Raw genomic sequence first — 13,862 nt, 5'->3', positions numbered from 1 at the left:
GCTGGGAAGGGTAAGGAATGACCTCGTTAGCCTTTTCTCAAAGTACTGTCTCCTAACGCTGCTTCCTGTCTCATTCTTCCTTCAGGAAGCCTTGGGTGTTGCCAGAGTGCAGGTGGAAATGGGAGCCCAGGTGCTGGATATCAACATGGATGATGGCATGCTAGATGGTCCGAGTGCAATGACCAGATTTTGCAACTTAATTGCTTCCGAGCCAGACATCGCAAAGGTTATACAAAGTTTGTGTTTATCAGGGGGATTTACTTGTCTCACTTTGTCACTCATTTAACTGTGCCAGTTGTCCCATTAATCTGTGAACTCAAGAACTGGTTTTCTGAGCACAGTAGTTTCTGATTGTCAGCTTTCTCAGATAATGATAACCTTTCCATATAAAGCAGATCTTGGAGACAGCTGTGGCTTCAGCCTGGCTGTTTCCAAGGCTTCTGGGATTGTTCATGAGAATTGAGTCTTCTCAGATGTCTGGACAGAATAACAACCCACTTTCCCTGTCTGTGAAGGAAAATCATTGGCTCTATTTCTGCCATAGGCAAGGGAACTCAGTGATTTCTTTCTTATAACAGAAAGGAGAGAACTTTCAGGCTTATCAGACTAAGACAAAAATACAAAACAAGATTAAATCAAGAGGTTATGTCAGCTTTTACATTTGTTCTTTAAAAGGTGAAAGTTGATTTTTGTGTCAGTCTTTCAAACATTTTTAAATGAGTTCTAAAATTTTTAAAAATCTTACCTTATTTTTCTGCCATTAAGCTTGTTATGAGGAGTGATTTTTTTTTTCCCCCTCCTGAGGCAGGGTTTTGCTGTGTGGCCCAAGCTGGAGTGCAGTGGTGCAATCAAAGCTCACTGCAACCTCACACTCCTCCCACTTCAGTCTCCTGAGTAGCTAGGACCACAGGCACGCATCATTTAAAAAATATTTTTGGTAGAGAGGGCAGGTCTTGCTGTGCCACCCAGTCTGATTTTGAAGTCATAGGCTCAAGCAGTCCTCCTGCCTTGGCCTCCCAAAGTGGTGGGATTACAGTTGTGAGTCACTGTGCCTGGCAGGAAGTGATTTTTGAAGTTCTTTTTTAAAGAAACTTCCTAGTGCTTTAAGAGTTGCATATTTCAGGTTGAGCTGTTGGTTTTTTATTAGGCTTCAGCAGATTTAAGTTAGAAGTCTGTGGTAAGTACTGAATTACATTTGCCCATCTTTCATTTGTGTCTTAAAACTCTTTACTAAAAAGTCTCATCATTCTTCTGGGAATAAATATTTTGAGAATTTAAGGTACAAAGAAGCAAGACAACTTGTTCAAAGTTAGTTAGAATCAGAGGTATAGCCAATTGTTTATCAGCTTAGTATTGGGAAGAGGGTAGACTCGCCTTGTAAGGCCCAATCAAGTCAATGGACTATTGACCCTACTTTCTTTCCTCATCTCTAAAATGGGATCATCAAACCCCCTTTGTGAATTGTAAAGATGCAAGTGCTTTATCAACTGTGAAGGACCCCATGTAACTCAATAAATTATTAGTGTTCTGATTGCCACAACAATTTCTTATCTTTCTTGGTTTTGCCCTACTACCACAATTTATTGGAGGCCAAATTTCGACCCATGGGGTAAAGCATAAAATCGTTTTACCAGCACGTTTTCACCAGTAGGGTTGGGACACCAAACTATCAGCAAGCAAATATGAGCCGATACACTGGCCTGGTATTGTCGTTGCATTTGACCCTTTTCTTAGCAAACCTGTCATTACTAGCATGCTAAGAAAAAGCATGGTGGAGTGCCTGTTCTTTTTTGCTCTTGTTTGGTGGCGTGGCTTAGGAAATTGCTGACTACTCATTTTTCAGTCCTCAGTTGAAATGTTTCCTGCCCGGGGAAGCTTTCCCTGGATTTTCCCGCCCCATTCTCCATGCTTCCTAGATTGGGTTTGGTGTGTGCTTCCATGGCAGTCTGTGCTTCTCGTATGCTTTTAGTTTTTACCACACTTTATGTCATTACTTATTTAATTATTTATCTTTCTAAGCTCAGTGGAGCCAAGTACCTGGCTTTCTTACTGTTTTCCCTGTATGGTCCTAATATGGTAGTCACTTAATTATTTATTGAATGGCTTAATTGAATAATGTGGCCTATGCTGGGAGCTGTGGTGTACACCTATAGTTTCAGCTACTTGGGAGGCTGAGTGGGGAGGATGCCTGGAGCTCAGGAGTTCAAGACCAGCCAAGGGAACATAGTAAGACCTTGTCTCTAAAAATACAAACATAATGCAGCCTAGATCAGTTGCCTCATTTCATTTCTTTTTATCAATCTAATTCTTCAAGCCCTTCCTTTCACCTTTCCTAGAACAGAGGTATGAATTAAAAGGAACCTATTCTCAACTGTGCATTTCAGTCTTGTGCTTTATTTTAATTATATGCATTTGTTGATAATTAGATCTATTTTTCCTTTCTAATATTAAAAGTCTTTTTTTTTTCAGTAAAAAAATTCAGTAATTTGATTTTCTAAAGGAGAGGTTGAATTTGAATAACTTCGCTAGAGGGCTGTTCCCAAAGGACACAAGGCTAAACATGAATTCCTAAGTTAGATCAGGGATGTCTAAATCCTATCTGAGGTGTTTGCCTCGGGGCCTAGGCACTTGAAAGTGTACTGCACTGAAGCTGGTGAACTGATCCCACTGATTTCATTCTGATGTTCAGCTATGATCTTTCAGCTATAAATCCCTGGCCCATGCATGGAGTATCTTGTAATACTGAAATTACTCCAAGTATTTTGGTCTTAAAGAATAAGTGTATTAAAATTCTGTCTCTGACGTACTACTATTATTTGTTTATTGTTTTGCTAAAGAAGAAACAGGGAATACTTTAGAGCTTTTGAAAAGTAATTTGTAGTGACTTGTGGCCTCTCTGTGATTTTCTTGCCTTTCTGATCTCAGGTACCTTTGTGCATCGACTCCTCCAATTTTGCTGTGATTGAAGCTGGGTTAAAGTGCTGCCAAGGGAAGTGCATTGTCAATAGCATTAGTCTGAAGGAAGGAGAGGATGACTTCTTGGAGAAGGCCAGGAAGATTAAAAAGTTTGGAGCTGCTATGGTGGTCATGGCTTTTGATGAAGAAGGACAGGTGAGTGATTTCTTTTGGCCTAATCCATTGTGTTACCCAGGTTAGAATGCAAGTCTGAAACAGCTACATATATATGTACACATATACATGTATCTCTTTCTGTATACATTCATATACATATGCGTACATGTATCTGTATACAGTCATACATCATGTATTACTTAACAATGGAGATATGGTCTGAGAAATACATCATTAGGTGATTTTGTCATTGTGCCAACATCCTAGAGTGTATTTACACCAACCTAGATGGGATAGCCTACTACACACATAAGCTAGATGGTATAGTGTATTGTTCCTATGTCATAAGCTAGTGTAGCATGTTACCATACTGAATACTGTAGGCAACTGTAACAAAGTGATAGGTATTTGTGTATCTAAATGTATCGAAACATAGAAAATTTACAGTAAAAATACAGTATTATAACCTTAGGGAACCATTGTTGTTTATATGATCCATCATTGATTTAAGTGTCCTTATGTGGTCAATGACGGTATATGAAAATCTGATATATAGTAAAGTCTTTGTATTCATGAAGAAAGGTTGAAGTATTCAGGAAATGCTGTTGGGACGACTGGCTATGCATCTGGAAGAAAATAAAGTTAGATTCCCATTTCCAACCATATACTAAAATAAAGTTAGCTATTTGCAACATGAATAATAGTAGTGGTTGAATATTCCTAATATGCAAAGTTTCTGTAAGTTGGAAAGCAAAACACCCCAGTCAACCCAATAGGAAAATGGACAAAGGAAATGAGTAACAGTTTATATAAAAATAAATAACAAATAGCCAATAAACTTATGAGAAGATACTAACGTTTGTAAGCATTAAAGAAATAAAAAATAAAGAAATAATGAGATTAGTTTCCTTTACCAAATAGAAGAAAAAATTAGAAGATTGATAAATGGCAGCCTTCATAATACCTCTGCCATAGAATCAGGGTGGGGCACATGGGAAGCTTCAGATATAATAATAATTCAACTATGTGATAAACTGATTATTGTTACGTTTTATACTTTACATAACTTTTCATGTATATTTTGGTACCTATTTAAAACCACTAAAAAATCTGTTTCTTATTATTAAGCTCTTCTGGGAATCTAGTAATAAGGTTGAGTATATAAGGATATATGTTCACATTTATTGTAGCATTGTGGTAGCAATAAGCTAAGAACACTAAATGTCAATTACTAGGGGAATGCTTAAACCTTGGTCCTTACTACATAGAATACTGTGCAGCAGTTAAAAAGAACCATGTCTTCAATATATTGAAAAATGAAAAAAGTGAGTGACATGATCCCAATTTTACTTAATATAAAAGTACTTACATTTACGTATGTGTGTCTGTATAAGCAGAGAAAAGAATTTGATGGTTGTCAACTGGGGTAGTAGGGATGGTCTGAGTTGGGGATGGTCTCAAATGGGGACATACTGACCGAACAAGTAATGGGATTATATGTACTTTTTCTTTCCTTTCTGTCTTTCTTTGTTTTTAAATGTATTTTTTTGTATGAAAGATACATTTTCTTTCATTGTGAAAAAATTCAAATCATCCAGAAGAATGCAAAAGAGAGAGAATTTTGATCGTTAACATATATTGAACCTTAATTCACACCAAGCAAGTACACAACACACATTAAATCACTTCTTCCTCCAAGCATATAAACCGTGGGTGTGTATTCTTGTTATTTTTGAATGTCATGTGAGGAAACTAAAGCACAGAGATGTCCCAGGACTTGCAGTTGTCACACAGCTAACAGTTTGCAGTGCTGGGATTCAGGTCTAGGTGATCTGGTTTCATTCTTCAGGGCCTGTGCTAAAGGGTCGAGTGAAAAGGCTGTCAGGGAAGAGTTGGCCTGTTTAGAAGAGGTGGTCTTGTAAGATCCGTCTGAGGAGGGAACATTTGAAAACCGGAGTAAAATGAGAGAGCAAGCCACATGGCCATGTGGGGAAAGAGCAAAAGAGGTTTCAGCAAATGAAAACTTTTATAAGATGAGATTATACCTGGTATTCTGTAACTCTTTTCCCCTACTCAACATAATGTTGGCATTTTCCCATCTTAGTGAATAGGGATTAAAACTCCATGGTTTCTGGTTGCATTGCATTCTAGTATGTTTTACTTACTATCTATTATTGAATGAAATTGTGTTTCTAATATTTTAGTAGCATGAACAGTTCAGTGACCAATGAATATCCTAATTCATGCAGCTATTTCCCCTTGTAAATGATTTTTCTTAGAGTCAGTTCATTGAAGTGGGATTGCTATGTCAGAGAGTGCACGCATTTACTATTCTGAGACACATTGTTAAAACTGTCCATCTGAAAAGTTGTTATCTTCCACTAGAAGTTTAGTGTGGTATGGGACCTTTTGATAATTGTATTTTCTGCAGATAGGCAAATAGTTCCGTAAACAAAAAGGAAAACAAAAACCCTCAGCCTTCTAGATCCTGAGGCAGCCACTTTCAGCTTTTTAAGCTGATTCTTGTAGCATCTACCTCTTTATCTTCAAATTCCAGTTTTAGTTTTTATTTATTGACTTCCTACAATGATTAAAGGTTTTTTAGCTTTTCACCATCCACTGCCCTGACTCTGTACAGCTTTACTTTTATCCTTCCCAGTATAGTTCATTTTAGCTATAATCGTTTTCAGTGCTTACATTATTAAACAGTATAAAAGCTGAGCCATGCAATAGTATACTATGATTGCTTATCCTTTCTTACTCTTTATTTGTTTTCTCTGAAGGTAATACTTACCTTTTTGTTTGTATTGTTTTCTATGTATTTCGCCTTCAGATTGTACCCCAGTTGTGTAAACCTCCAATATCCAATGTAGCCAGACACATTAAGAGGACTGTCATACTACTTTTTTGAAGAATTCTCCCTCCAAGTCTTCTGACATGACCCGGAACGGCTGCTCAGTAGGCCAGCTGCACAGCTGTGACCTTCCTCCTGGGGTTCCATTTGCCTTTCTCTTAGGTTTTTAGAACTCATAATTTCCTCATTCTTGGTTAACTTTTTGTTTGGGTCATTTGGTAGAGTACATTCTCTGGTAGCTTCTTGTGAAAGAAAGCATGGCAGTAAATATTTTTGAAATCTTACGTGTCAGAAAATGGCCGTATTCTACTTTTACGCTTAATTGGCAGTTGTATGGGCATAGGAGTGCAAACTTGAAGTTGTTCTGTGTTTTCAAAATACTGCTCTTTTGTCTTCTGGTTCCCACTGGTATTGGTAAGAAGTCCAGTGCTGTTCTAACTCTTGATTATTTTTGTGAAACTTGTTTTTCTATTCTCTGGACGCTTTGGGAATCTTTTGTGTCCTCTGTGTTCTGAATTCTTGCGATGATGAGCCATCCATTATGCTGGCACTCAGTAGGCCTTTCATTTGTGAAAGTCACAGCTGCAGTGGTAGGAAGTGTCCTTGGATTGTTTTATTTTCTTTTTTGGTACATGTATTATTGAGATATTGAATGTTTTGGACAGATTGTCTAATTTTCTTATATTTCTCTCCTATTTTCCAACTCTGGTATTGTACTCTGCATCGGGTGAGATTTTCATATCTACATTTATCCTCCAGACCCTCTATTTAGAGTTTTATTTCTTCTTTTTCCAGAAGCTCTTTTTTTGTTATCTGAATGTTCCTTTTAACAATATATATAGTGGGCTGGGCATGGTGGCTCACGCCTGTAATCTCAGCACTTTGGGAGGCCGAGGCGGGCGAATCATGAGGTCAGGAGATCGAGACCATCCTGGCTAACACGGTGAAGCCCCGTCTCTACTAAATATACAAAAAATTAGCCGGGTGTAGTGGCGGGTGCCTGTAGTCCCAGCTACTCAGGAGGCTGAGGCAGGAGAATGGCTTGAACCTGGGAGGCGGAGCTTGCAGTGAGCCGAGATTGCGCCACTGCACTCTAGCCTGGGCAACAGAGCGAGACTCTGTCTCAAAAAAAAAAAAAAAAAAAACCGGATATATATAGCAACTTGTTACTTTTTAATGAGGCAAATATCTTCAAATATATCCTGAGCACTTACTATGTGCCAGACCCTATTCTAATCTCTGAGGAGACAGCAGAGAATACACCCTAGTCCCTGTTCATGTACGATTTATATTCTTAGGGACAAAGGGAATAACACATTTTAAAAAAATGTATATATATATGAATAATTGGCCAGGTGTGGTGGCTCACACCTGTAATCCCAACACTTTGGGAGGCTGAGGCAGGTGGATCACCTGAATTCAGGAGTTCGAGACTAGCCTGGCCAACGTGGTGAAACCCCGTCTCTACTAAATACAAAAATTAGCCAGATGTGGTAATGCATGCCCGTAATCTTAGCTACTGGAGAGGCTGAGGCATGAGAATTACTTGAACCCAGGAGACTGAGGTTACAGTGAGGTGAGATCGCACCACTGCACTCCAGCCTGGGTGACAGAGTTAGACTCTGTCTCCAAAAATAATAATAATAATAATAATAATAATAAACGTGTGTGTGTGTATACACACATTGAATGGTATTGAATACGGTGAAGGGAAATGAAGAGTATTTGATCCCCCCTCAGCGTGGAGATGGGGGAATATTATTTTATGTAGGATAGTTTGGGAAGGCCTCATGGATGATGTGACATTTTAGCAGAAGCCTAGGTGAGCCGTGTGAAAATGTGGGGGAATAGTGTTCTTTGCAGAGGGAATCTTGAGGTAGATAGATGCTTGTCGTGTTTGAAAACCAACAGGGAAGCCAGAGTAGCTGGAGCAGAGGGGAGAGGAGGAGATTGGGAAGATACAAGGTTGGAAAGGTGGCACGTCAAATCACATAGGGCCTTGGCGGCCTTTCTTCACACTTTTGGTTAACATTGTTACCCAGTGTGAGTGGGGACACCATGGAAAAGTTTTGAACAGAGGGGTAAATGTGATCTGACTCATGTTTAAACCCTCTGGTCCTTTGTGGAGAATGGTCTGTTAGGGCCAAAGCAGAAATGTTAGAGTTTATTGCTCTCATTCAGATGAGATATGGTGATGGTTAGGGCCACGGTGAAAGCAAAAGAGGATGTTAAAAATCATCTGTTTCTACATATATTTTTAACATAGAGCCAATAGGATTTGCATTCACATTGAGTATAGGTTGTGAAGGAAAGAGGAGTCAGGGATAATTTTAGAATTTGTTGGCTTGGGCAATTGAAAGGAAGGAGCTACTGAGGTAAGAAAGACTTTGAGAAGCAGATTTGGGCTGGGGTAAGGAGAAGTTTGGGTTTGGACATAGTATGTGGTGGGCATGTCGAGTGTGCAGTTGTGTAAATGAGTGGATTTTGTGGGCAAAGTCTGGCTTGAAGATAGGATTCCTTTATTTGGGAATTATTTGTACATGCTATTTAAAGCAGTGAGACTGGCTGAGCTCACCAAAGGAATGACTGTAGAGAAGTCCTAGGAGTAAGTGAGTCTTAGAACCACAGTGCTTAGGGCACTGGGGAGAAGAGGAAACACCATCAGAAGGATATGAGAAGGAGCAGCCTACATGGTAGGAGGGGAGTTAGAAGAGAGAGTTCCCTTAGAAGCCAAGTGAAGAACAAGCGTCAAAGAAAAGGGCATGATCAGCTGTTTAAAGAGTTGTGGATAGACCAAGTGGGATGAGACCAAGGGTTTACCATTGGATTAGAAATGGGGTCATTTGTGATCTTGCTGTACTGTTTCCAAGGAGATGAAAGCTTTATTGGAGTGGATTTAGAGAGAATAGGAGAAGAATAGAAGCAGCAGTATAGGCAACTTTTTACAGTTCTGCCATAAAGGGGAGCAAAGAAATAGGGTGGAGACCAGGGGGGAAATACGAAGTTAAGAAAGGATGTGTGTTTATGTATATGTGTGTGTGTGTGTGTGTGTGTGTGTATGTGTGTGTGTAGATTCTGTGACAGCATGTTTTTGTAAGCTGATGAGAATGATCTGGGAGAGAGAGGGAGGAATTGATGCAGGAGAGAAAGGAGGCATTTGCCAGAGCCATGACCTTGTGAGTTGAGAGAGATGGCAATCACTGTGTGAGTGGAGGGGTGGCTTTAGATCAGTAGCTGGGCAGTTTGCTCAAAGTGCAAAAGAGAAGGCAGAGTAAAGAGTGCAGATCTGCAGGCATGCTGGTTGATGTGCTGGCGGGAGTCTATAATTGCTTCTGTTTTCTCGGTGAAGTTGGAAGCAAGGTCAATTCAGAGTGAGAATGGAATGTTGCGCCTTAGGGATCTGTGGTGCTTAACCAGGAGTGCAAAGCAGACTCACTGTGACAGGGAAGGGCAGTCACTGCTGGAGCTTTTGAAAAAACACACACCCCTGGACTTCAGCCCTTGAGTTTTGACTCATTTGGTCTGGGATGAGGCCTGGCTTTAGACATTTTAAAGCCTTAGAGGTGATTCTGATGTATCTTTTGGTTGAAAACCACCAGCAGAGGTTATTTAATTTAGTCTTCAGAGTAACCACTGAGGTGGCAGCCATCCCGTTTTACAGTGGACCAGTGTCATGTCTAGGACATGGTGGAACCAAGTTTTTACCCTTGGTCTTCCTCATTTGAAGATGGGTGTATGCTTCCAAATCCTATGTTCACCCTGTGCTTTGTTTATTGGCACTGCTTAGTGCTTGGTCTTGTCTAAGGATAGGTTTTCCCAATTTAGACTTGACTGTGACCACAAATTAAAAGCAAATGTAGGAAAACAAAATAACCTGCTAGTTATGAAATATATACAAATTAGAGCAGCCTTAAGGTAATGTTTTATCCCTACTAAATTAGTAAAGTTAAAAATGGTCAAGGTCTATGTAGATACAGCAGTGATATAACTGAAGCCTTGTTTGTTGCAGAGTGTAGTGTAAACTGGTACAGTCCTTTTGAAAGAGAATATAATACCTGTCAAGAGACAAAAAATTGTTTATACCCCTTGAGCTCATAATCTTATTTCTGGGCAATTATTCCAACAAAAGAATTCAGCAGCGTAAGGATACTATATATGCCAAGATTTTACACCAACATTATTGAAAATATAACAGCCCAAGTGCCCAACTGAAGAGAAATAGATAACTTAGGTAACATAATTTTACTGGACTGTTCTCCAGAGCATTTAAATATTATACAGATTATGGAGTTGCATGTATGCTCACTGTCAAATTGTCATAAATATTGAAAATTATAAGAAGCAAAGCAAAAATCCTGTATATTTTCAAAGTTAAGAAGCCAGCAATGCAGGTATTTTTTATATAAAGGCATGTTTTCTGTTGATTGAGTTGTCATAATGCTCTTGGATGTAGCAATCAGTTAAGAACCGGAATTTGCTTTGCTTGGATTGACACCACTGATTATAGGGGAAAAACAACAACTCCCTCAAATGGGAAGCTACTGTTGCGGCTAAGCAAGGCACACCAGCTTTGTTTCAATAGCTGGCTGCTGTGTTGGAGTCTTTGGTTAATGTCTGTGATCCATGTTGCAAACAAAACTGCAAGGTCAAGACCAGATACGACAGGAGGCTGGGCCTGAGACTTCTGGATTGAAAGGCAACGAGAAAGCATTTCTGTGTTTTTCATTGTTGCTGATAGTTTTGACCAGCTGTTATTCTTAGCTCTACATAACAAGATACAGGACACCTTTATTATTGAAATTTCTATGGGACAAGTATACTGACTCTAGATTTAGTTCTCTTTTTCTAAATGAAATGATTTTTAATTTTTTTCATATAATCCATAGGTTCACAAAAATGACTTTTTTGTATGACAATTTTTGATAATGTGAAGTTTCTTAGAAATATAATTATCACATAATAGCAGAATAGTCTATATTAGTTTTTGTTTGCACATGTGTAAACTATATAAAAGAATAATCAATATATGCAACACATTTTCCTTTTTTTTGGTTTTCTTGTTTTAAAATGATTTGAAAATAAATTTCTAATTATGAGAACCATTGGATCTTGATTAATATCTAAATAATCCTAACCTACAAGATAACAAGGAATTGGTATCTTGCCAATGTTTAGATTTGTCTCTGAGGAACGTGGAATGTCTTTCCAATTACTCATTCGATGGAGTTGTGTAATTATCCCTAAATAGGAAATCTCTAGATCATTCCTATGTGTTTTGTTTGTTGTTTTTATTGTAAGTGACATATTTTTTCTTTGGTAGATTTTTTCCCTTTGGTTGTGATTTTTAGATTTTTTCCTTTGGACACTTCCTTTTCTTCAGTGTTTACCTTCCTGCTTGTCACTGTCTCTCTTGAAAGGCACAAATATCCATTTCTATCACTTCTGGTTTTGTTTTTTTTTGTTTTGTTTTTTTTTTTTTTAGATCAAGTCTCACTCCGTCATCCAGGCTGAAGTGCAGTAGCACGACCTCAGCTCTGCAACCTCCGCTTCCTGGGTTCAAGCAATTCTCCTGGCTTAGCCTCCCAAGTAGCTAGGACTACAGGCGTGTGCCACCACAACTGGCTAATTTTTGTATTTTTAGTAGAGGTGGTTTTTCACCATGTTGGCCAAGCTGTTCTCAAACACCTGACCTCAGGTGATCCACCTGCCTCAGCCTGTCAAAGTGCCGGGATTACAGATGTGAGCCACTGCACTGGGCCGGACCACTTCTTTTTTTAACTACAGTCCCAGAATGGGCCTCTGCTTCCTCCAGGGTTCTCTTGCCCATCTTCAACTAGTTCAGTTGGATTTTAAAACTTTAACTCACCTCTGAAGTTAGCCCTGTTCCATCTCTGCTCCTTTTCAGACTACATTAAAGAATCTAGGTTCTTTAAAGAATCAACATTAAAGAATCTACACATTGTCCTTCTCTTCCTTACAGTATCTGCCTTGATGACTAAATCAAAAATTGTTTTATTGCATTACTCCCTGAGTGTCTGGTATTTTAGCAAAATCTGAGCCATGAGCTTCTTAAGAAGTAAAGCCTTGTACTCACTGGTCACAGTCTAGCTTCTCTATGGCTTAAGAGTTTGATAAAGCTATACATGGCATTTATTCCTTCCTTCTTGCTGCTCAGAGTATCACCGAGTTTTTCTTCTACTCCAGCTGAGAAGGTGCCACATCTCACCTGTCAGTGGTTCTCACCTGGCTTTACATTAGCATCACTAAGGGGCTTTTACAAAACACTTGCTGAGGCCTCATCTCCAGATTCTGATTTAACTGGTTCAGGGTGAGGTGTTACTATTATAAAAAACAAGCAAACAGAAATCCCTCTGGGTTATTGTAATGTGCAGCCAGGGTTGAAAGCCCTTCCTGATGGAGTAAAGCTCCCGTTCTGTTGTTTTACTGAACTTCTATTCTGGATCTGTGAAATCCACAAGCACGATTGAGGCTTTATTGGTGTGTCTGTCCCACAGCTCTGGTGAGGGGTAAGACAGAAGCTTGGTGAACCTAACATGATATGACCTGCTCCTGACAAAGGCCTGTAAACCAACGCTGTGTTCACTCTGAGAGTCATTATTTAATCAAGTGACAGAGGTTGAGTGACACTCAACCACTGTTGCACAGGGTTGTGCAACCCTGTGGCACAGATACTGTGCTAGGCACCATGAGAACAATTTGACAAGGGCTTCATGCTTATGGAGGTTAGAGTTGATGACTCTGTTTTGGTTCTAGAAATGAATTCCTGTCCTGAGGATGCTCCTGCTTGTCCCACAAGCAAGGCTGTCTTTGGTACACAGCTGGGCCCTACACCCTACTCTCCTGTGGGTAACATACTGTTCACTTCAACCTGCCCTGCTTGGCCAGATAATATTCATGGCTTAGGAGAGAAATGACCAGGACCTTGACTTCTTCATCTACCAACCAGACTAGGTTACTCAGTAACACTAGTGGCACTGGTCGTCCCTGTGCCTTCTCTCATAGTGAGCTTAGCTCGGCCATGAACCTAGAGCCTAGAACTCTATTGGGCTGTCTGGTGAAGGGTGAGCTTTAAAAATTCAAGACTAAAGGCAGCTGCAAATGACCTGTTTCTGACCAGTTTTTTCTGACACACATCTCAGTCTCAACCTTTAACCTTTTCACTCTAACTGAAGGCAGAGGAAGTAAGCATTGAGAAAATTCCATTAAGGAAGACGAAAGCTCGCCACCTTCCCTAAAGCCTGGGTGCAGTGAGGCCACAAAGACTACTTCCTGTCTCCCTTTCCCTGGGCCGCTTTGTCTGCTGACTCCTAGAGACACTTCCCTCCCAAGTAGAGGTGAAATCTCACCCCAGCAGCTGCCCGGAGCGATTAAAGAGACCAAAGAAAACAGTTGAAAAAGAATACCAAAGTAGTAAGTGATCAAAAGATTAGATCTAAGAGAGTTCTTTTCATAATTCCCCTACTCCTCATTTCTGTTGTCTAGGGCCTCACTAGATGCACTTGACCTATGTCAGTGTCCCCACCCCCTCATCTCCACAGAAGTCTGCAATGCAGATTGCAGTAGGGTTGGCCATTTTTCAGGAATGTTTTTCACATTCATTGAGAATTGACCTTCAGAATTGTGACTAATTTTTTCTTATCACTCTAGTGATAGCAAGCAATCGTTTTTAAGAGTAGATTTGATTTTTCATACAACCAGAAATCATTCAGGATGTAATTTGGTAAATACCCTGTGTTGAGGTTGTAAATTTGATCTGAAGACAGTTTCCATGACAAAGTTCAGAAATGCTTTGAGTAAAAGCAGCATTCATACATAATGTTGAGCACGTACGTTGACAGGCACTGCTCTGGGCACTGGGGATACAACAAGACTGGCATTCCAGCTAGGAGAGAGGAGTTTACCAATTAATAAGTAA

The 13,862-nt window shown here is 39.6% G+C and overlaps 1 protein-coding gene across 7 annotated transcripts in view; it reads left to right on the top strand.

The window, feature by feature from the left end:
• Positions 1-13,862, top strand: part of MTR (5-methyltetrahydrofolate-homocysteine methyltransferase) — a 107,910-nt gene that overhangs the window by 42,103 nt on the left and 51,945 nt on the right. For all 7 annotated transcript variants that reach the window (XR_012434146.1, XR_012434204.1, XR_012434167.1 and 4 more), the window contains 2 exons: positions 86-226; positions 2,926-3,111. Coding sequence is in view for 4 of the 7 variants with exons in the window: in XM_015437200.4 (XP_015292686.3) it covers positions 86-226; positions 2,926-3,111 (327 nt within the window). In the remaining 3 variants the exon portion in view is untranslated. The remainder of the gene's footprint in view (positions 1-85; positions 227-2,925; positions 3,112-13,862) is intronic.

Source organism: Macaca fascicularis, chromosome 1, assembly GCF_037993035.2.
Source record: "Macaca fascicularis isolate 582-1 chromosome 1, T2T-MFA8v1.1".
Classification (NCBI taxonomy): Eukaryota; Metazoa; Chordata; class Mammalia; order Primates; family Cercopithecidae; genus Macaca; species Macaca fascicularis.
The sequence above is the reverse complement of the archived record's forward strand: the minus strand, read 5'-3'. Positions and strand labels throughout refer to the sequence as shown.